The 24,624-nt window shown below is 42.5% G+C and overlaps 1 protein-coding gene across 1 annotated transcript; it reads right to left on the bottom strand.

Moving 5' to 3' along the window:
• Positions 1 to 13,265: 13,265 nt before the first annotated feature.
• tbc1d10aa (TBC1 domain family, member 10Aa) lies at positions 13,266 to 24,397 on the bottom strand. The gene is made up of 9 exons (XM_071482398.1): positions 23,693 to 24,397; positions 22,097 to 22,196; positions 20,159 to 20,266; positions 19,642 to 19,748; positions 19,418 to 19,532; positions 18,750 to 18,815; positions 17,957 to 18,146; positions 17,697 to 17,851; positions 13,266 to 16,030 (listed from the first exon to the last, which is right to left on the bottom strand). Exons 1-9 carry the CDS (start codon positions 23,872 to 23,874, stop codon positions 15,518 to 15,520), a joined length of 1,536 nt encoding a protein of 511 aa, XP_071338499.1. The 5' UTR covers positions 23,875 to 24,397; the 3' UTR covers positions 13,266 to 15,517.
• Positions 24,398 to 24,624: the final 227 nt, after the last annotated feature.

Here is a 24,624-nt window from a genome sequence, read left to right as displayed (position 1 = left end):
ATCTAGTGATAAAAAGCTTCCCAGACTGTAATGAAAGGGCCAGACTGATGCGGTCCAGCAGCACTGTACACGCAGAGAATGCTCTCAGCCTCAGCCTCCCTCTTTTCTTTTGTTACTCAGGCGTTGGTTGTCAGATCTCATGTACGCTAGCTGTCGTGCACTGTGTGAGAGTAGGGCAAGTTGCAGAAGCTAGCGTTGTGACCTCACGCTAGCCCCTGACCCACACCCAATGGGAGTGAGGCTCAGCAGCAGGACACCACGGCCGGCATGACAGCTCCTGCTGGGAGGGGAATGGGCGAGGCACAGCTCACCTTTAATCCCCACCAGACCAGGCTTTGACAGCTTGGTACTCCGCCTGCGATGCTGCACGCACATTCCTGCACATCTCAACAGTGCAGGAGCCCCTGCCAGACCACAGGAAGAGCCCTTGCTGAGCCTCATACAGCGAAGGAAACCATAATGCGGTAAATGATGTCTAATAAGTGAAAAATGTCCACTTGAGCATGCAGATAGAGAGTTCTCACACATTGCATGACAGGTGGGGATAGGGTCATGTGTGTAAGGCCTACATGCAGTGGCATGTTTCAGGTAACATGCCATATACACAAGACTTGAGATGTTGCCTTTGGGGCACAATGCCCAAAGCAAATACTGCAGATCTCTGAAGAGCTGAAGAAACAAGGGTAAGGCATTCAGGGGCTCCCTGAAAGCAATTATCTTGGCATGTGCACACACACACACACACACACACACACACACACACACACACACACACACACACACAGACAAAGACTACGGTAAAGCCACTGCTGAACGGCTTGACTCCTCAGGCTCTGGTTCTCCAAACACACCCTCTTCCTGTTTTCATAAGGAGAAACGGGAGCAGCCATGGAGAGGAAGAGAGGAGATACACAGCAGGGTGAAGGTGAGACTCAAGTGTCATTACAATGGTTAGAATAGAAACCTGTGTGGAGCATTATGTCAGTTCAAAGTGGAGCCGACTCAGTTTGTCACATTGACAGAAAATGAATCTGCCACTATTATAATAATGGAGTAATAATTTCAGTTATTTTTCAAACATTAATATCAAACTTTCTCTGATTCCAGCTTTTTTTTTCCAGGTTTGTTGCTTCTCCTCATTATATATGGCCGTAAACTGATTTTCTTTGGGTGTTAAACTGTTGGTTCTACAAAACGAAGCATACAGTGTGAAATATGACCTCCGGCTCCAGGAAATCACAGTATAATAGGTATTTTTCACTATTTTCTGCCATTTTTTATAGAAAACCTGATTAATTAATGATGAAAGTAATAATTTGTTTCAGCATTAGCTTTACCTGAACTAGGACACATGTAGGGCATTCAAATGTCTGCAGACTACAGCGCACTCTGTCATGACCTTACCACTCTCTTTTAATTTATGAATCAAGTTACAAATTCTTGTCACTTGACCAGTGAAATGTGAAAAAAACCTAACAATACAAAGTGTCAGCAAAGATATAAAATCGATGTGGGCTGTGGTGATAGTTTCATAGCTCAAGGATAAGAAGAAGAAAGGGAAGGAATGTGTAAATCACAAGAATGTGAGCGTGCATTGATGGGGGTGATACAATTCATGGGCATTACATAATGCCTGAATATTGGTCCCCATACACTTGAGCTGAGGGTTGGACATTGTAAGTCCATAGTTTTCCCACATACAGACAAGGCGCGCACACAGTGAGCATCAACTACAGCATCAAGTATTTTACAAAGCAAGGGAATCAGCAAGATGATTGCATCTACATGGAAACCTCTGCAAGCTGAATTACATGTATGTGTGTACATGTGTGTACGAAGGGAGGGACACTTCAAAAGTGTTTCACGTGAGAGGCTGTGTTGTCGCTCTCTCAGGAAAAACTCTCCCTCTTTCCTGAAGATTATTAGCTCCTCTCATGAAAAACACTGGATTAGTCATGGTGTCAGTCAAAAGAGCCATATAGTCTCTTCCTGGACCTTGAGAAAAAGTCACTACTGTTTTCTCAGTTGTAAGTTGTGGGTACGCACAACTTTTATTGTAGGGAAATCCTGTCTACAGGGGGCGGCTGCAATGTGAAACTGTAAACTGGAGCTCCGAGCAGAGGAGTAATCAGTAGAGTACAGTGCAGTATTCAGCAGCGTGAGTGTCTCTACGGGCTGCTCCTGTCGTCACACCGAGTGGATTCCCAGTTCCTATGACTTCCTGAGGGGCCCCTGCATCTTTAGAACAACGCTGATGAGATCGTCTGCAACTAGGCATCATTACACTTTCAGCCGTAAGAGCCCAGCTATGCCTCTCAAAGCACAAACACCAGACACACAGTATCAGCTCTCATATGATGCAGTTTGTCTGGAGGCAACATTTTACACACAGCTCTCTCAGACGTGATTGCACAGGAGAATGTAGGAGCAAATGTAAAAAAAATTACACTTTTATAACCTGGATGCTCTCAGTTAATGAATGAATTTTGGAGCAGGGAGGAGAGCTGACAGAAGGAGCCGTGGTGCATATTTCTTTTTCTCCCTCACTCAGATATCTGCAACCTGTGATATTTCTACCTCCTCTCAGAGGTGACGAGGGCCTCCTGCTCTGACCATCACAGCCTCTCCCATGACATCAGAGAGATATCTGAAGCATGGAGGCCAAGGCAGCAGAGAGGTGGAGCTGCAGCTGGGCCACTTCCACCTCACCATCTGGGTCCGGGCCTTGTTACACACACACACACACACACACACACTAACACACGTGTGCTGCAGCCACCCCTCGGTCCATCCAACCAACACTGGATTATTCATACTTGATTGAGCTACTGCATTTTACACATTCTGGCCTATTTATGACTGTGGAACAAGTGGTAACTGATGGGTTTTTGCTAGACAGGTCAAAGCTCATGTTGATGTAACTCAAAGTGGAATCTATAATAGTTAAAGGATACTTAACTGTGGCCAATTTGGTAAATCCCTTCAGGTATCAGATAACACACAACTAAATATAAATGCTTTTTTCTCCCTGCAGTGAAACTTTTGCAAGAGTGAACTCAAATTATTACTTATGACCACAGCTAATACGTCTTTGAAATTAGAATGGTTGAAGTTCTTCTATTGACCGTTCACTAAAACGCTTTCCTTAACTTCAAAAGCTTAGCAACCAAAACACAGCTGTCAGCTTTGGATTTCTCCACAGGCCATAGTGAAGTGTATGAGCAGCAGTAAGAACGATTACTCAATGTACAAAGAGTCTGGAGGGCAATGGGCCAGCCAACCTGCTTATTACCTGACCTATCCTACTGTTACTTAGACTAAGGGACATTTACAGGCTGCATCTAGAGGACAATAAAGCATAAACCTATTAATTGCTTTCTCATAATATGTGAGTTAGAATTCACTAAGAGTGATGCTAGTACTGAATAATAGCCTACTCTTTTATTTCCCTTATAATATTTATAAAACTAGGTGTAACTAACTAGGACTACAGTACAAGAGCAATGGTGTTCACGTCCATGTCTTCTACACGTAAAAAAGTCAGCCAGAGGCAGCACTATAAGCTAATTAATGAAGGTAATGTTGATTAGCATTTCAGCAGGCAAAAATCAACAGTTCAGAAGTTGTCTGCTATAGTTGAAAAGTTTGCTTTTGTCATTTCAGCGTGAAATCAGACACCCACACTGCTTGAAAAGATACCGAGCATTTCAATGGTAAATCTGCCACTGTTTCATTGTAAACTGAAATATGTGCCTCGCAGTAACAAAGGAGGTCGCAGCGTAGGGAAGGGTCACTTCTGGGTAAACGCTCTTAGCTTACTTTTAATACCGGCTCTATCCCATCAGTTCTGTTACAAGTGGGTAATGATGACCAGTTGTGCTTCATCTCATCTCAAAGGACCTTTGCCATTAGACTTCTTTCTTTCCTCCAGCATGGCTTCTCCTGGGTGGCAAACTCTCTATGGGATATAATTATTCACAGCAGGCCAGAGCTAGATTCAGGCCTGTAAGATGTCACCTGTTGCTCACACAGCCAAACATCTATACCAAGCCTGTTGCACCCCCTGCACTTCCTGTTCCTACGTCTTTGATCAATAATTCTGTGGCCAACCATCAGCCTTCAGTGCACCAGAGAGGGGCCCATTGTCATCTAATTACAGACCGACTACTCTCTGTGACTGAGCCAGTGCCTGGGTGAGTGTGATTAAAAGTCAGCTAGAGCATGCTTTTGGTTCTTGCGGCTCTTTCAGCTGGAACCAACAGCTTGGAAACACAGCACGGCCAAACAAAGCTTTCTTCAGCACGCTCCGGGTGGGGGCTGAAATTTTAAACAATATTAGGGGTGACGTTTCTCTCAGATGGGGGTTCACAGAAGCTCGAAGTGATGTGATTGAGCATCTAAATTTTGATGAAATTGAGAGCACCTGTGACATCTGAGGAGGTCGAAGCTGAATCGCACATGAGTTCCTTTCCAGAGCGAGAGCAGCGGAACATCAGGACAATAGCTGAGAGCATCATGAGGGGGACAACGACCATCTGAGGCAGTGAGGAGCCAAGACCATTGTTTGACTGAAGGAGGTGAAGGATAGCAAACACAATAGGATCTTGAGTGCTTTGACATGCATGTGTACATGTGTATATGGTTGCACATCCATCTGTGTGTACAGTACGTACTGCTGCGCTCTCCCTTCCTGTGTCAGCAAAGATCAGTTAAGTTTTATTTGATTTGCAAGCCCACAGCAAAACCAGTTCAAGATGGCAACCATGCCTTTAGCCTGCCCTGCACCTAGCCCACAATAAACCTATAGTGGTGGATGGAGGAGGACTTTTTCCGGGGGGGGGGGAACACTCACAGGAAACACCTTCTGCTTTATTATCTTTCCTGCTGTTATCGCTGGCAGCGCCTGCTTGCTCTCGCCTCCTCTCTAATCTCCATGGCCGATGCAGCCTGCACGCCATCCCGACATAACTCCTCTTTCTCAGGGCCCCACTCCCTCATACATCCTCCTTCTTCCAAGGCCAATCTCCTCACATAACCTTGCAATTCAGTCAAAAGCTCAGATCAGATAGCAGAAATGAAGGACTTGGTACATTGAGTGCAATCACTGTTGACCCTGTTCAGTTGCTAGTTAATAAAAGCAATGCACTTTATCTATGTGTTAGTGCTCCTTATAATTGCAGCAAATGGAAAGGGGGGGGGGGGCAGCATATCTAACTCACTCATGTGTTCATGCTTTCCTCTGTGATTAAGAATGAGCGCTTTCTTCTCATCTGCAGCAATCATGCTCTTACATCTATCATGATCTAAGGTCTGGAGCAGATGTATGTCTGGGGTTGAGCTTAGGTGACAACAGCACACACATGCAATCATGGCCATAGCAAGATTTATGATATGGTATAATGAGTTCATATCAATGCATGAACAAAACCCCAAACTCCAGATGTTCTCTTATGTGGCTTCATTGACTCCGGTTACATTAAAGATATTTTGTCCTGTGAAGAGACGGTTTATTTTAATTACAGTAAAAGTTCAAAAGTCAGTGATGCAGTGCATTATAATTAAGTTTTAACTTGGCTAAACTAGTCAGGAATTACTGTGTCAAAGGGTAATCAAACGTTGTAATTACACAAACATTCACTGATTACATAATTAGTCATAATTAACCTATCATTGTTAATTACTGTTTATCTTTTGAAATAAATTGCATAATGCATCTTAGTATGATTTAACCTATTGCATTGTGGAGTTGACATTGCTTTATATGATGTACTTTGAATTTCCACAGTACAGATTTAAGTCATTATGGAAGACAGTGTTTTAGTGAATAAAAGTGAAGCTGAACTGAATGAAGCTAAATCCCTATAATTGTTGTTTTCCAGGATTATCCCTCTCTGAACCACCATCTTAACCGCATTTAGTTTGCACATATTGTAAATTGTGCTTATATTTAGGATAAGGTGTTTAAAGAGTTGTAAATTGCCCTCCAGCTGAACCCTGTGTGCCTTTATGTATTTATGAGAGTGAGTTGACATAACAGAATTAATCAACAATCAATCTTTGTGAGCCATAAGCCAGAATAAACCAACAATATTTTGCAACCAGATCCAGCCCACTGGCTAAAACTGAAACCTGTCTGTAACAGCAGTGTTAACAAGTTCCACTGCTGTGCCCTGATCCTCCTGTGCCCTGAATCATACCCTGGCCTGGAGATGAAGGAGCTTTGTCCATGCAGCCCTGAAGAAACAACACCCTCTGTGCTGATAAATGAGCTGCTGTTTCATCCACAAAGCTCATTGTAAATTACAGAAAAACCATTTCACCTTTACATGTGAAACAAGCTCACTTTGTGTTCCTTAGTGTGTATATTTACGCTGCTCAAGTACTGTATGCCTTCCTCACGGTACTGGACTACTTCACTGCCAGTTCTTTTAGAGGGGCCCCATCTACTCTGCTACACAGTGATTTCTGGTCCAGTTTATGGTCCCTGCTCTGTAACGCTCAGGTTTCTGCTCATCTGGTCCACATAACATTAGCGCTGCGAGGGGGTATTCTCATCTCCAACTTGGGAATCTGCACTGTCTGATTTAGGAGGAACCAAGAAGTGGCTCCAAGACTCCACAACTATTACAGCACTTCTCTACATGTAGCATCAGTCTTTGCTGTTTCTCTTGAATCAGTAAATCCACAATAAAGAGAACTCAGAGTAACATAAAGGTAGATTGCTGTTCATGCAGTGGCAGTGAGACACTGGACCCTCCTCAGGATTGCTGACCTGTTTGACCTCTGACTTATTTTAGGAAAAGAGGGTTGGTGGAGAAAGAAGGTCATCCGTCATCCTCATCTCCAGAAATTCATGTTACCATGTCGACCGTTAACCTAAATGATGATTCCCAACCAGAGTTAGCTTATATCTGCTACGAGGGTAAAGCTCACTGACAAAATAGAAATTATTATTAAATAAAAATAAAAATAAAAAGTATACAAAATTGAAAAAAAATGCTTGAAATGTCCAGTTTCTGCCACTACAGCTGGTAAAATGCAAACTCAACTAAAACAAATAAAACAATATTTCCAGTTCAACTGTTTCAAAAAATATTGTAACATCACCCACTTTTATAGCACTGTAAAATAACATCAATTCAAAGGAACATATTTGTAATATGATGTGTTGTGTTGATGAAGGTGTAGTAAACTCATCTGAATATGCCTCAGCAAGGAGGGTTAATGAGACTGGTGCTACAGTAGATTATATACACACACCCTTATGCTGTAGCAGGCTTGTCAGCAGCCCTGCAGTGTCCTGGCACAGCTGAACACTTATCTACATCACTGTCTGGTCCAGTTTCCAGCAGAAAGCCCAGGAGACTCTTTTCTGCTCAAAGCGTTGATAAATCATCTGAATGGTCTGTTGAAATTGAAATTTTTAAACTGTTGCCAATATTTGTATTTTAAGTAAAAGTCAGTGGTGCTTTACTGTACATGGGTCAGTGGGTAGGCACAAATCATGGCCAGAACATGGCCAGATTTCAGATTTCATCCCCATCTTTAAATATATTTTTTCATGATACAGTAAGGCACTTTGGATGAAAGCAGTTAAAACCATCAAACAGGAGTGTGTTTGTGTAAGTCCTTAAGTGTCGATGGAGACCCATCAATCCAGCAGAGCGTTGACAGTTGGAGTCATCAAAGAGTCTTTACTGCTACTGCATCTCACAAAAACCCCAAACAATGGCAGGAAAAGGGGCTGCAAGTCTTCAGGAGATGAGCCACACACAAACATCTTCAAGCAGGACTCATTAGACTGGCGCTAAGGTTGAAGGGGGTCCATTCATTTCCTGTTTTTACATCCCAGCTCAGCAGTGATGTGGGCCTGCGTGTGCCAACACCCCTGATGACTCAAAACTTGAGAGCTGCTACTAACACAATCATTCAATACTCTATTATGCCCAGAATGGAAGTGGTGCAGACCAAGCATCCCTGGCTCCACACATGTGTATTGGCAACAACATCGTCTCATCATTAGTGGTGACCAGAAATGATGCCAGTGACCGTCTGTCTCCAGCTATGAACACAATGGTTTATTAAGAGCCTCCAAACACAGAGGACATCCTCCCCATATGGCTGAGGGAGCCTGGCTCCAGTACTAATCTGCTCCCACTGTTTATAAAATAAACACACCCCCGAATGCTAACCTACAGGCTGCCCAGCTTCCCCCCTCCTGCGGCCTCTACATTGCATCTGGCTGACCTTTGACCTGGACTGTTTGAACTGTGCTTCCTGTCCAGTGCAATGTGAATATGGCATAATGGCAAAATTTGCACAGTAAGCGTTTTTCATCCAGCGGAAGAGGGGCTTACCAACACATCCCCATGGAGCTGGCACATGTGCCACACACACACGAGGGTTACAGCCTGGTTAATGACGAAAAGAAGGTTCAACACCTAGACGCCACACTATAAAGGTGAAAATGCGTATACATTTAGATAAGGCTCCATTTAGTGGTGTAAAGTTACTTCTAATTACAAAATCTGTGCCACTTAAAGACAGCGGCATTACCTTTTCAAAACAAGGCTGTTTTCACACAGAAATCCCCACCAGACACCCCCGCCCCTTCTCTCTGGGAGCCCCAAGCCTGCTAGGCCCACTGGTGGTGGAATGAGACGAGATAAGCCCATGGTCGGCCTCCATCAACACATGAGGCTTGCCAAAGTGAGTAGAGTTACAGACAGGCCCTCCTCTGGGGCTCAGTGGGAGTGGGAGCGGGCTGGGACGGGGCTGCTCAGACATGGGAGGCTGCTAATCTGCCCCCAGCCAGCCTGCTGATGCCCACCATCTGTGTCTGTAACTCATCACCCAACAGCCAGGAGCCTCCGCAGACTCACACACAAGTAAACAAACACCCGGGGAGAGAGCCATTTAACAGCTAATTCTCTACCTGGCTCTGTTAATTACTGATTATCAGCGCCACCCGAAAAGCAGAGGACAGAGAGAGAGGTAATCAGGAGCAAGCTATGAATATGGGCCAGTAACTTCAGGTTGTTTCACTGTCCTCATTACAGAAGGTGTTTGTGTCAGACAAATGAGAAGGAAAAGCTCAATCAGAATATAAAGATGTGAAAAACTATCGTGACAGGTTTAATTGCCACAGGACCATGGATTCAAGTCAACAGACGTCAGCAGTGTCAGGAAAAATGTGCCTGCTCCTTATGCTTCATTTACTTGACAAGATTTCACAGCCATAATTGCGCATGCCTCTGGCTCCACTGAGCCAGGGGATGTTGAGGGGTTAAGAGGTCAGGAGGATGGGTGCAGAGGGGGAACAACTGATGGAGATTAAATGAAATGCCTAAAACTCCTCAAGGAGTATGACAGCCACGCAGGTGTGCAGCGCTTACCCCCACGTAACCCCCCTCCCACACACACACACACACACACACACACACACACACACACACCCATCGTTTGGCGCTAAAATGTCCTGTAGGCGTAGCAGCCGGCAGGTGATTAGCAGACACAATTACTATGGCTGACTTACCTTTTCTCAATTTCCCCTGCATGTTTGAATCTCACTTGACAGCGACAGCCTTGTTGCTTCGAGTGATTTGAATCCCCTAAAACCAGTAAATAGCTGTGGTTTAACTTTTTTTTTAACATCTGCTAAGCTGCTAAGGGGCTGTATGAAAATTATTTGGGGAGTTGGGGCTGAGGGTGGTCATGGAGGTGGTGGGGGTAGGTCTCGTTTCTTTTTGCTTCGGGGAGAGTGGTTTCAAATTTTTTGGGGGGGGCAGAATTTTTCCATGCACCACATTTGTATTTTATTACAGTCACCCTCACTTTATTTAGCATTATACCAGAACTATGCTAAAGTTAAATACATCATATAGCACTAACCTATACAATATAAGGCAAACTCAGCGCAACCCAAACTGTTCTACTAATGGGTGAAGGGAAAATTTCGGTGCTGAAGCCCCTCAGCCTGTAAACCATTAGGTTATTCAGTCAGTGTGGTAATAATGGTTCATTTAGCAACTCTTGGTTCAAAATTAGAGAGCCTCAAACAAAATGTACTGATATTGTCACGCCTCAATAATTTTCATACTGTCCCTAATGCAGGCCGACCTGTCCGCTGGGAGTAGCTGGAATGAGAACTGTGGTGACATTTAAAGTACTTCGCTAAATGCACCCGTGAGAATTTTTGAGTGTTATTCTATGTTAAATTTACCTGCTAAGTATTTACCATACATGTAGCCATCTGCAGACCACAAATGGAAGCAAAATGATACAATGGAAACAACATAGGTGCCAAAACTACATGATGGAATGGTTGAGGCTGCGGGCACTGCTCCAGATTTAAAACATTAGCAGGCATTTATAACATTATTTAACAGTAGTCTCTGTTCGGGCTGGACAGAAATAGCTCGCAGGAGCCAGAGGAACGGAGAATATTTACAAAGCTATGTCTGGAAAGAGAGCTGTCATTTTTCCATCCAAGACGAAACCTGCAGGGTCAGAGAACAGACTGCAGACTATTAGTGTTCAAGACATACTGACATACGCTGTATGTCATTTGGTTTAAAGGTCTGGATGTTGAAAAGAACAAAGTCGTCCATAATGCTAAGAGAAGAAAATAAAAGTGAGGGTTTTTCCTTTGGCAGATGAACATAAGAGGTCCACACAGAAAGAACAACACTGGGATGATTCAATTATCCACCCTGGCCCTCTCACAGGGATCCCCCTCTTAATGCCTCTTGCACTAATGTTTTCCCTCAGTGCAATAAATAACTTTTTATTCCCACTGCCATGGAGAGTTCACCTGCACAGACGATCACAATGTCAGCCCTCATATTTGTTACTATGGCCTTTTAATTTGACCTGAGCCAACCTGTCATGCTCCATCAAACGTGGGAATCGGATACCTCAGGAACACAGGCGCCTTTGCTTTGCGTTATGCCACCCCCCGCCTCCCCGTGCCTTAACACATTGAGCCAAGGAGCAGAAAGAAAGTCACCCGCATCACATGAATCAAGCACTGTGACAGGGGTCCGTTGGGTCTGGGATCACACGGAGGATCACAAGTCTCTCTTTTTACTGCTCTCTCTCCCATCTCTATTAGCTGGGGATGAGAGAGGCGGGATGGCTCGCTAAGGGCATATATTTCCGTTGATGAAGAGATAAATCAGATCATTTCTGGAGTAAGGAAGGGAGCACAGAGAGAGCCTTCTTGGTCGTCCCCCTTTGAGATGTAAATGGCACGGTGGCACTGAAAGAGGGCCAGGTGTCTGATGCAAAGAGGGAAAGCGTGACGGTGCATGCATTCCTCAGGGACCTAGACCATTAACTGTTGCTGTGCCTCATGTGGGCAAACATCAACAGACCCCATAATGGTCCATAATGGCCTTTCTGGAATGACATACTGGGTTAGTACGATTAATAGTTATTGACAGGTGCTACCTTTCAAAGAAGATATCTACACACACTTTGCCGATCTACAGTTATACTGACAATATAAAATGTATCAAGTAGTTATTTTAAAGACAATGATGATTCCCACATTACCTGCAACTTGCTGCCTTCTCTTTTAATCTCTACGCTGAGCCCCTGATGACCAGAGGTCAACAGCTGCAGTTCACGCCTTGCTGGACGATTAGAAATGAGTTAGCAGGCACACTGAGGTCATCAAGGTAGCAATTTACAATGAACTCTTTAGAGCCTGGGGCCAACCTCAAATATCCCACACCTCAAGGTGGAGAAAAGAGGCATTTGGCAGGTCAAACAGTGAATTAAGAAAAGAATAGTAACCTGTCATTAGTCTAAACGAGGAGAGGGCGCAGGGATGATCTCTTTTGGGTGGGAAGTTGTTCAAGCTGAAGAGAAAGCCTCAGAGGAGAAAGGTCAAATACTTGTGTCATGATTGGACTCACTCCTACAGCTGCCTCACAATCTTCTTTTTATTTCCAGGATGCTCAGACAGACACCAGACCATGGGTTTGATAAGATTTTGTACCATGGAGTCTGACCCCAGATGATTGATTTGACAAAGTGCAGAATTATATTGTTAAGGAAAAGAAATGGATCACTGTGGGTATCTAAATGTTGGTTATTGTACAGTCAGTGACAGTGAACTCTAACTAATCTTCACTGTATTTTGGAGGCTTGAAGACCACTTTAAAATCCTTTAACCCCACTGCTTTACCAAACTAAAAAGTTCCTAAACTTTTTTTAAAGGAATGGTTTGACACCTTCGGAAACATGCTTGTGTGCTTTTTTTGACAAGAGTTATAGTACATGAGGAGGTTGATGGCTACCGCTCTCATACCTCCACGCTACATGTGTAGCTGAAGCCAGCTGCCGGTTACCTTAGTTTGCCATAAATACTGGAAACATGGGAAAGCAACTAGCCTGGCTCTGTCCAAAGTTACATAAATACACCTGCAAGCAGACCTAAATCTCTCTGGAAGACAGAGAAATAGCCCAGCACATTAACTATGGTTTTTTGTGTAGATAATGAGATATCATGTATTAATTGGACTGGTGTGCTAAGCTAATCTAACTGGCTGCTAGCTACATATGTAGCATACAAACACACGAGTGGTGTCAATCTTCTCATCTAAGTCTTGGCAAGAGAACAATTAGGGTCATTTCCCAAAATGTTGAACTATTCCTTTTAGCCATAACACTTCTTCATAGTTTTTTTTTTCATGGCATCCCTCATTTCAGTTGTTTGTCTGCTATAACACTTTTACAAACTAACAAAACAAATGAGATTGATGGAAAATACGTCCCAGATCTGAACACACTTCAGTGTTATTCTCAGTCCAAAGATGTCAGTGGTTTTCGGATGTTGCTGCTCAGGTTTGCATATAAATAAATAAATAAATAAATAATAAACGATTAACAAATTTGTATGCTAGCTGGTTGAACTGTTTTCTATAATTTTGTTTAAAAGTAAACCTGTTGTGTCATTTTTTAGCTGTGGCCTGTTTGAAAATGTAATTACTATAACTATCATGCTTTGTGCAGTGCAATATTATTAAAATGTACAGTAAAAAATGGAAATGAACACATCTTGGGACAACCTTGGCCTATGACAACCACATTGGAAACCACTACCTCATTTCAAGGTGATGACTCTGGCGCCCCATCTGCTGGAGAATGTAAAACATTACATACAAACATGCAGACAGATCAATGTCTCAAAATGCGGTTGCTCAGATTATACTACAGAGTGATGATGATCAATAAAAATGCAACAGCAATGATTTAAGTTTGGTTTAAACAAAACTTTATTCGTAAAATTTAAATTCATGATGATGCATACTGCCCATTGGTTGTCAAACATCTCTTTTATCACCCTATTGTGAATGGTAAAATACCAATCTGTTTTAAGAGTAAGAAAAACATGTTAAATGGCGAAAGTTACCCTTAAATTTCAGATGAACAAGTATTTTTTATAGTGTTACAAATGTTGATCTAAAATATACTGTATGAGACTGCAAATGATTGAGATATCCCCTCTGCAGTTTCTGTAACTGCTCAATAAAATATGGTATTACACATTGAAAAATAGATTTCATTACAAAACAAATTGTTATTTTACATGTAGTATCTACACAAACAGCATTAAATTAAAATATAACATCAGCGGAATGTGAGGTGTGTAATACAAGCAACTAAAAAAACTAATGCATACAGGCGAGGGACTGCTTGACTCTTGAACCCCATTGTTTTGTCTTCTGTATAACTGACCTACACATGCATTTGTTTAAGCACTGACTTTTTCTTAATATCAATTCACACAAACACATCCCACACGTGTGCATATGCTTGTCAAAACTCCCTTTATCATTTACCATTGTGATGAAAGTTAGAAAACAAACTTGGACCATCACAAAAAAGATTGTCCAACATGTTCTGGAAAAAAAAAAAAAAGCATCATAACCCCTACTGATCTCCATGTTTCCCAAAGAAATGAAGCAATTTCTCATGAGAGAAACGCTACAAATATCCCAATAAATCGTGAAATCTCATGATCCCTCAACTGTACTAATGGAATTAGCCTGGTCACAGGTAGTGGTCGAAGATCATCTCAAAACAACTGTCTTGATTTGCTTTGGAAATTCTAGCAAAACATATATATCTATATATATTTTTAAAAAATGACCCAACATAGTACACAGTAAGATCTGCTTGGCCCCGTCTGGATACTTGAGCTTTGCCAAGTGGAAGGTCAGCACCATTAGGTAATTTGCAATCACTCACTGTCCAAGTTGTGACAAGAAACACATAGACAAATACTGTACATAGATCACACAGATTTGCATTTGGCAAGAGACAGCTTTCAGACTGATTAGCTTTTAACAAGGCAGGAATGTGTCATACAATGAGGAATGTCCAGTGTTCTCCTCTCTGCTGCCCAAGTAACATGAATTACTGCTGCTCTAAAGTGGCTGGAAGTGCCTGGCACAGTGAGTATTATAGTTTACACAGAGTTTAACTACATCAGTTAAACAGACTCTGAAAAAATGTGACCATTAGTGCACTAGCAGGACATGCACAAACAACAAATTTCATGTTTAAACTGTTCTTTAAATAAATAGTGCTTGTATAAAAAGACTTGAATGAACACAATGTGGCGTGACTCAATTTCACTGATCTCAGGGAGATCATTTTCAGTTCAAATGTAAGAATATGAAAGATGAAATACACAAGTTTCCCTACTGGAAAAAAATGCAACTTCAATCTTAGAAAAATACCTCCCAAAACTAAGGGAATCCTTAGAGGAATCCCATCCCTGCTGTGATCAGCTTTACTAACAAGTAATGTAACAGGAACTATGGCTGGAGCCTCTGTGAGGCTGCCCTCTAGTGCACAAACCCGCTATATGACATAAGAAGCTGAAAAGCAGGGAGTTAGCAACAGCAGTTTATAGCCACTGCTGCACAGTATTAAAGATGAACTAATGTAACTAGTGTTGAATATGAGTGGAAATGTACAGAAAAACTACAGAAGCTGTGGCACCTCATTGTTCTTTAAGTCCCATTTAAACCACACTTGTCTGGAGAAATGATTTTGCTCCCAAAAACTCAGTAACGTGTCTCCCTTGTGAACATGACACTAAGACCTATGGTCTGAATGAAGGCATCAAGCATTAAGAGGAGGTAACATCAGCTTCATGTGGAGAAATGGCACAAGCATCAAAGTAGCGTAACACTCAGCAATGGTGCTTTAGTGTATACCAATAATATCATAGGCAAAATGGTGTCTAAAATGAATAAATGAATACAAAACAGTCCAGCAGTAGAATAATAGTAATGCTGGCCAGTCAGAGACCTTGGCAAAGCCAGCTGGTTGTTGGCTGAAGGGTGCTGGTGCTTTGTCCACACACACACACACACACACACACACACACACACATACACACACACACACAGACACACAGACACACAGACAGACACAGACAGACACAGACATACACAGACATACACAGACACACACACACACACACACAGCTGTGGAGCTACAGGTATGTATCCTGCTCTGTGCTGCTAAGGCTTTGCGTGGATCGCTGAAGAGGAGATTCTTTGGCAGGGGGAAGGTCTGTAGTAGGCGCTTGCTGCTGCTGAGGTGAGTCTGTGTCAGTTTGTGGCACAGTCTCTGGTGTCTCGTCCCTGACTGGAGGTGGGGCAGGTGGATCTGAGGGTGGAGGAGGAGGAGTGGGGTCATTTGGAAGAGGGTAAGGGTTAGGGATCTCCACAATGGGCGGGGATTTCTTCATGCTCCTCTTCTTCTTGCTCTTCCTCTCCTCCTTGCCCTTTTTCAGCTGGAGGGTGGATTGAGGCACCTCCAGTACAATGGTGGGGTTCTGCTGAAGGTCCTGGCGCCTGGGCGGCTCGGCCAACATTATGAGCCGTGCCCCGTGCATCCTCGGAGGTGGTCTGAAATTCAGCTCTCCGCGGTTCTTCTTCCACCGCTTCAGCTGGGTGTGATGCTCTCTTTCCACATCTCGCGCGGTCACTGGCACCTCCAGGATCTGCGACAGGAAGAGACAACATCACCAGGTCACATCTGGAGTCATTCAGATCATAATCACGGAAATGTGAAGCAACAAGACCAGCCCTTGCTGGAAAATATGTTCCTTCCATGTTTTTCCATTGTGTTAAAAATGTGAACTTTGTCAGTAAATGCCAAAGGGCCTTGGGGCTGCTGAGGATGCACCGTCACTCACAGTCAAGACAGCCCCTTGTATAAGAGGGGGTATTGTTAACACAGACAGACACTCACACAAGACTCACACACAGAAACCAGACACTGGCCAGCCAGCACTCTGATCACTTTAATTCACTGTCTCAGACTCTCTGCTGTTCCCTTGGCTACATTTGTGGACATTTATTGTTCTCTGTCAATTGCATATAAACGATGAGTGACCAAACCCTCCACTACATCATTAAAGGATTATGCCAGCCTAATATGACCTTTTGTACATACCAGTCATCCATGTGCAACACTAAAACACTTCACTACAAACTACTGCACTTTATCTTTATTAGCATGCAAAATAACTCAACAGGCTACTTTGTGCATAGTTCTGACTGGACAGGGTATGAACGAAGATTTAACCAAAGTGTAAGTAAGGCCAAATATTTTTTGTAAAACAAACAAACAAAAACAAAACAAAAAAAACAACAAAAAACAAAAATCAAAAACACAAACTGCATGATCTATACTGTCTCTTAAGTCAGATTTAGACAGTTTATACAAGTGAATACCCACCAACAGAAAGAAAGAAAGACATACTAAAAATATAATATTTGCACTTTAACAAGTGACAGGTCAGTTAATAAAAAGCCTGCACCTGAAGAATGTATTTTAAATTAATCATATTCAATTAATTTGATTGATTAATTAAATTTATTGTCCACCTCAGTGGAAATTTGTATTTGGCTTCTCCCAAAGATCATTAAACACAACATTAAAAACATACAATAGTGCAAATGAGCAGGTAGCAGCAGATAAATAAAGGTTAAATAAATACCAGAGAGCAAATCTTATAAGATGACAAGACAAGTAACAAGTGTTCCCTGATGCAGTCATTTTGTGCTCAATGGCTGTATGGCACCAGGAATAAAAGACTTTTTGTATATGTTCCACGCCCTAAAGCAACAGCAAGACGGAAGCAGTTCAAACTCTGAGTTTAGTGGACATGACATATCCGCAACTATGTGTTTAGCCTTCCTGTGTACAGCACTGTCAAATTATTACCAAGTTCTTTTTGTGACTTGCCAATCACCTTCCCTGCAATGTTAACAAATCTGGAGAGCATGTTTTTGGTCTTTACACACAGTTGCCCTCCCAAGCTGTCAAGTTAAATGATGCTTTCAACCAGGCAAGTATGTGTCGACTAATGCCAAAGCTCCTCGGCTTCCTGATTACGAACAGTCGCTGGTTATCTTTCTTAAGATTGAGTTTGCATTAAAAGTTAGGGTTTGACCAATGATTGTGCCCAAGTACTTAAAATGTTCTACTTCTTCTACAGGCTGGTTATTGAGTATGACAGGGCGGGTGTTACTGGTTCCTCTTGATTTTGTTTGTATTAAAAGCTCTTTTGTTATGGCGATGTCATAATCTCTCAGGAGAATTTAACACCTCCTGTTGCACTTGTTGAAGGATTGTTTCCATGGTGACTCCTATGCTCTTACCTCTCGGACGAGGTAGCCCTCCTGCATGTATCGAGGCTCTATGGCCCTGAGCAGCTCCATGGTCTCATACTGGCCCTGGCAGGCCTTCAGTTTCTCCCGGGTCCCCAGCATGCATTTCAGTAGCACCAAACCCACACGGAAGATTATCTTCACTCCTGAGAGAGGGGGAGAAGAGTTTCCATTGTTAAGAGGTTCTAACGTACGGCTTGTCTACAACACCTGATATCACTGCAAGTACAGCACTATAAGCCACTGTTTACCGTCACAGAGGAACATGTCCCAAACACGCAGCACAGAGGCCCAAGGCAGTGTTCTGGAGAAGGCACACATAAACCATTCAGTCATGTAGAGGATGGGGTCAATCTTGTGTTTCTCCAGATGGCGGAATGCTAGCGGGGAGACACGTCGCAGCAGAGCGAACAGGATCTCTCCATCTAACTGTATAGCTTCCTGAAAGAGACACAGGTAGGAAAGCATTAACAGAGGAAACAAAAGCTATTGTACTGTGTAGAAACCTGATATGCATGTGGATGTTCATCCATTAAAAAAAATAAGTCCAAATGCATCATGTTGCTCCAAGTGTAAGCTGTTTCCCACTGTGCATGACTACCCAGATTTTGTAACATCTTCTTTTGCAGCTCTGCGTTATACTTTCATGAGGAAGACATTTCATCTGTAAATCTTGTTTCCACTTAAAAATAATTATATAATAATAATAATCATCATCATCATCATCATCATCATCAATAATGTTGAACAATAACCACCAACCAAAATTAATTACTCAAGATAGTCTGCTCATGTTACTGGGGAAATAAGTAACCTGCTGTTAAATTATGGCCTTACAACACCTCAATAGTTTCATCAGTAACTTATAACCACAGAATCCCTGTGTCTGCAAAAACAAAACTGCACTGTAATCACAGAGGAAGCCCAGTTAGTTAGTGTGGATTATAGTTCTTGTAACAGCAGCGTCAGGTGAAGTCATGTTCTCTCATTTGCAAAACCTGGTTATCTCATCATGCGTGCTTGAACGTGTGTTTTCAGTCTCACCAGGCCAGGACTGTAGTAACCAGGAAGATACTTCTCACAAATCTGGACCAGCCCCCAGAAGGCATCCTATGGAAACAAACATAGATGATGTCAATTGTTAATTTACAGGACATTTCTCTGTCTTCACATGTAAGTCACATAATGCCAGAGAGTTGGACTTATAAAAAAAAACTGGCTGAGCATTGAGCGTTTTTGTGGTGATAACATCAGATAAGAGTTTTTCGAAGAACATACACTGACGCACAATCAGTGACTGACTCTGATATTAACATAAGTTTTATTTGAATACATGCCTTGTCGCTGTGAGTCAAAAAATCTGCATAAACACTTGTAAAGTCACCATGGCTGTTGTTGATCTATTATTCATTCTCTGGAGCAGCTCCAGGATTTAGCTCCAGATGACATCATCTGTAAGTCTCTCTGTTGTTCAGCTTAAAAATAGACTTGTCCAAGGCCATAAAATTAAAACTGAGCTGTATAAAATTAACAGAAAGTGCATGCGATTTCTACTTTAAAGACCAAAGTAATAACAAGCCTTCAGAACTTTGTCTTTTAACACTGGTGCAGACAACCAACCAACCAACCACAGTCAGCACAATATGGTGACAGCACATTTACACCAAAGGAGACAGTTTACATGTTTGTGGTGGAGGGAAAGTACACCGTACCTCAGCAGGCATGTGCATGAGCAACACAGCAGCAATGGGAGCCTGAGCCTGGCAGTATCCCTCCTCTGGTCTGAAGAGAGTGTAAGCCTTAAGAACACGAAACAGATCCTGCTGCCTGTGACGAATCGAGATACAGACACACAGAAATGTTAGACAAAATAATGCCAAACAAGTCATCGTATTCAGTTCAAGCCTGTAAAGTCACCTCACATCTCAGAGCTTACCCGTGTCCTCCCCGTGACACAAACATCTCATGGAAGGGAAACTGTCGATGGAGGTCTTTTTCAATCACATCAAGCCATTTGGGGTCCCCTGGCTGGCTATCCAGCTCCTAGCAAAACACATGGAGGAGACATGAGATATCTGTACTGCACAGTAAGACCATTGTGGCCTTTCAAATTAAAACAATTTAGAAGGTGGGCACTCAATGAGATTCAGTGATCACAGGAATAAGTCTAGTTTTAAAAGAATTGTATTTAATTATCCTAAAAAGTTAACTGAGGAAGAAAGTTATGAACGTAATGTATTATTAGCCATGAAACAGCAGTTCATTTCTAATTGTAAGCTGACTGATCTAAAAGTGAAATGGCTCCAACCCTGTGCACAAAGAATCAGGGTTCTCAACAGAAGAAGTAACTGCGGTACACGCCCACAGTTTCAGTAACAAATTCAAATGAATTTTTTTAAAGAAATGACCCCGAAAATAAGGCATTAAGGAAGTGAAAGAAGAAGCTCTCTCACCTGAAACTTTCCCTGGTTCTGCTCCTTCTTCACCTTTCCCCCTGACAGATAGAGCCATGCACGGCCTCGGAGGGCAGGAGGGATTCCTTTCTGGGACCGCAGCCTCACCTGAGCCACGGAGATACAGGGGTTCACCAAATACAGGACGACACAATGGGAACAAGTGTGACAAAGGCTTGTCACAAGCCAAGAAAGGCACTATGCCAGCTGGTATGTACAGTAGACCCGACATTTGGTATCGGTTCCTCTTCCTGAATTCATGCTAAATGTAGCTATCTGTTCAAAACACGCACTAATGCCTCATGCTGCATCACTGTCATCTATGGGCGTTTTTCACAGAAGACCTTTGGACATTTCACAGTCGGTAAAAAAATTTACTACAAAGTTCTTATAGACAGATGTGTCAGATCATAAACTCTGGCTGTGAAAGAACTACACACACACACACACACACACACACACACTTGTACTCACTTTATTTTAACAAAGTGAGCACAAGTGAATGGACCTCCTACTGTGCAGAGTCAAAATGTCAGCTGTGAAATGGCTAAGTGAAAATAATTACCAAAGATCACTGAATATCTATCTGACATATGTTATAAGTCAGTATTCCTGGGATGTTAACGTTGTTATCTGAGACACTCTTATTAAAGTCTCACTTGTACACATAAATACAAATCTGTCATGTGATGTTTACTTTGGCGCTGTCTTTTGTTTCCATCTAATTTTAAAAGCTCTTGGCCAAAACTATTGGCAACAGCAAATAACACACACAAGTTACAGAACATCTTTTTTTTTTTTTTTTTTTTTTTTTTACAATTTGTAGCTCAACAGGAATTTCACCTTTGAAGGGATTCACAGATTAGGAATGGTATGAATTCATATATACTGCAGTAGATAGGGCGGTAATGGTTTCAGCCAACACTCTATGTCACACGTCATTTATGTAAACACTATACACTCAAGGAAATCCCTTTTTGCATGGTACTGAGTCTGAATGGAACAGGAATATAGTGGACATGAGGGACCCAGACTGTACTGTGAGCAGTGTTAGTCCACAGAGGTACACAAGTAAATATCAACTTGAGAAACCTTATGCAGAACTCATGTGATGTGTCCAAGTAGAGATGCAACTAAGATCTGTCATGCATAGTGACAAGCCACTGTTTTAACTGAAATAAACTGATTAAACTGAAATAAAAATAGTTGATCACATTGATGTTAGCGCCACTTGCATGACCATTTCCGGTCACTTTTGTTTGCTTTCTCTGATATGAAGCAGGCACACTTCCCCAAAGAGAGTACAGTTTCTGCTTTGAAGTTTGTAGAAAACAAAACCAAGGGGTACATAAGGAACTAGAAACCCTGACATTCACTGCGTGACCTTTGAGTCTACCTGCACAACAGGCAAAAGAAAACTGGCTGCTGCTCAGTTCACTGCTTTCCATTCTGAAGAGTTGACTTGCACTTGAGTACAGCTACGGTTTATACTCACAGCACCTTTATTATAGTTGTCTCACAGGAAGTCAGTAGAGCCCCACCCTGAATATGAGACTGTGAATTTGTCACACGGTGCATGGGACGATAAAGGGATGGGTCATGTCCCGCCCTGCTGCTGACTCATGGAAATGAGGTGAAGTTGGAGCTCTGCCTTGAATCGCAGAGAGCGTTTCACACAGAACCAGCTAGACAAGTGAAGCTGCAAACAATGTGTCCACAAAGTCTTGTCCTTGTGCAATCAAATACTTGAACAATGCCATTTACCTTGTCTGATCATGCGTTAAAAAAACTACTGAGGAGTGAAAAACCGCTGTGTCTGGAAAATGGTGCTAAAGCTTAGTAACAACTTTAGACAGCTCAGATAAAGAAATTTAGATCTGGCCAACCAAAACAAGCCACTTGAGATTTTGTGTTACCGAGTGAAGACTTGGGGCTGACCTTATCGAATCTCTTGATCATCCACTTGTCCCAGTGGTTGAGCATGTCCAACCACTTCACCTCCCTTTGCCTGAGCACCTCTGGAGGCACATCCTGAGCTCTGGAGACACAACAAAAGATGGGGAAGATACATTTCATATTTTGCACTTTAAATCAATATCAAACCAAATGAGACTGAAATACGTCTATTCTTAATTTTGGAGAGCAAGTGTGTGCCAGGTTTATTTTTCAATAAGGCCTGTTTGGAAAGAAAAAACAAACTCCAAAATAGATAAAAATAAAAAGGCAGTTGTAGCAGCAAGCTCCTGTATGTTGGGATAATGTAAGAAAAACAAGAACACATCCTCAGAAAGGTTGCTCATCTTTCTGCATGTGCCATCAGACCTGCATGTGTGGCCATATAAGCCGGCAAACTGTGCACTGCGTCAAAAATAACAACTGCTTGACTTGTTTTGAAGACACTATAAAAAACACAGATTCAGATGTAGCTCGTTTAATGGTAAAGCCTTTTCAACCACAAAGTGCTGCAGTCAAGATTTGTCTGCTTTATGATGTAATTTCACTGCAAAACATTTACAGGCAAGAAAAATTAAGAACTTCATATTATTTTCTCCAACAGAAGAAGAAAATGTAGGCTTGTCTAACCTACATTATGAATGAGGTCTGATGCTTTACTGAGCTATATAATTATCTCATCAGCAAAAGCCTGTAATTGTAGGGTTCAATTGTCTTCAAAGAGTGTTTTTTTTTTTTTTAACTTTGGACAGCCCTCTTTCTTTTAAAGAACAGAAGTTGCGGGCTGCGTATGTTGTGGATCAGTAGTACAATATGTTACACTCCAGCTTCAGCTTCCAAAGACCTTAAAGCAATGATGAGTTAATTTCACTGCCAAATACTGTAAGTTAAATCCTGGGTTTGGGACTACCTATAAAACTGTGGGCCAAAAAGAGGCCCTCTAGTAACGGGGCACCGGAGCTGTGGCTCTAAGTCTGCCAAAACTTCAGAAAACAGGAAGCTCCCAAACAGCCAGTGCTTGGCACAACTTTCTCTCACTCCTACCACTATTTTAGCGCTGCAATGTAGGCTCTAGGCGCCCAGTAAAAAGGGAAGAAAGAAAGAAAGAAAGGCCTTCTAAGAAAAAAAAAACACTGCAGCTTGGCTCAATGGCTATGAATAAATCCATTCAAATGAAAACCTAACAGAAAGAGCTGTTTTTTCCGGCTTTCTTTACAATAAGTGTCTGTATTAAACAATGTCTGCATGAGAGAAAGGTTTGTGTGACATTATGAAGGAGAATGCTGCTTGTTATTGACCCAGCTCTATGGTCTTGCCTCTTCTTTCATGCTCGCCCTGCTGAGTGAGGCGAGCAGTGGGCACACAGACTCACTGCCACGCAGCTGGTCGGAGCTCTGCTGCACACGCACACTGACAACAACACCGGCACAGCTTGTGATGTGTCTTCTTAACCAGATTAACTGCTGCTCTCATACTTCGGCTGAAGTGGATTAAAATGTTACTGCCCATATTTTAGTTAGCTGGGAGTGCACTGGTGAAGTCACTGGGAGTTCATCGCTGCAAGAGTTGAAACAAACTTACGTCTCCTCCGAGTACTGCTGTGCCCCACCAATAAATCCATATTTATCGGTTCGCCTGTCGCTGGTGAAGCCGTTGATCTCTGAGTCGGATCCCAAAGAGCTTTCATCGTCTATATGGGTGCTGCTAATCGTGCGGATACTCCTTGTGTCCACCGATTGACGGCCGTTTTCTATTTTGGCCATGTTAGCAAGAGAGCTAGCTGGCTAGCCAGGATAGCTAACGTCAGCGAGCTTGTTGACAGCCCAAAGTCAAAACTGCTTCTCCGCATATGTTGTCGACTCAAACAGCATCGACGCCATGATTTCTCGACGTGACTTTAACTTTCCAACCACTATTTTCTCAGTAAGTGTTTTCTAGCCTTAGGCTAAAACTGTCAGGCCACATCAAATAGGTTATGCGTTAGCAAGCTACGTTAACTTGAATGCTTAATCAGATTTAACATTAGCTAGCCGACAGTGGGTTGCTAACGTAAAGTTAGCCTTAACTCCAAAAGTATCTCTACAAAGACCCTACCTTCAACAAACTAACGCTATGTTGCAATCTTGATTTTCATAGTTAGCCTACACTAACTCCGTTAGCTGGTTAGCCGGCTAGTGTATCACGCCCTCGGGTTAGCGGTAGCTCGGCTCGCTGTCCTGTCATCCCGAGTGTGCTTTGCTGCACTGGGCTGTGAGCGACCCAGTCTGTCGTCCTGGGCTGGTTTCAGCCCCTTAATGTCACGGCTACCTCTAGTGGCTGCCTTGAGAAGTGGCTCGTATGTCCAGGGGGGGAAAAAAACAACCGGCAACTGGCCTCTCCTCCACTATAATCCATCTAAATTGTCTACCACAGAGCAAATTTCCACGTAAACCACCAATTTAGTCAACAATAACTATTCACCTGGGCTTTTTGTACACCGGGTAGTATGTGCATTAGAGCCTGTGCCCAGCATA

The sequence above is a fragment of the Trachinotus anak genome, unplaced genomic scaffold, assembly GCF_046630095.1.
Source record: "Trachinotus anak isolate AG129_WGS33_773 ecotype Australia unplaced genomic scaffold, CSIRO_AGI_Tana_v1 ptg000008l, whole genome shotgun sequence".
NCBI classification, from domain to species: Eukaryota; Metazoa; Chordata; class Actinopteri; order Carangiformes; family Carangidae; genus Trachinotus; species Trachinotus anak.
This window is presented reverse-complemented; position numbering and strand designations above follow the sequence as displayed.

What these genes read in the sequence shown, in the direction of transcription:
- tbc1d10aa (XM_071482398.1), bottom strand. Translation starts at nt 23,874, where the DNA reads ATGGCCAAAATAGAAAACGGCCGTCAATCGGTGGACACAAGGAGTATC. An exon ending in TCATGCACATGCCTGCTGAG is followed by an intron (nt 18,816 to 19,417) that starts GTACGGTGTACT and finishes TTGTTTCCATAG; the next exon opens with GATGCCTTCTGGGGGCTGGT. An exon ending in AGGGCTACCTCGTCCGAGAG is followed by an intron (nt 16,031 to 17,696) that starts GTAAGAGCATAG and finishes TTCCTGTCGCAG; the next exon opens with ATCCTGGAGGTGCCAGTGAC.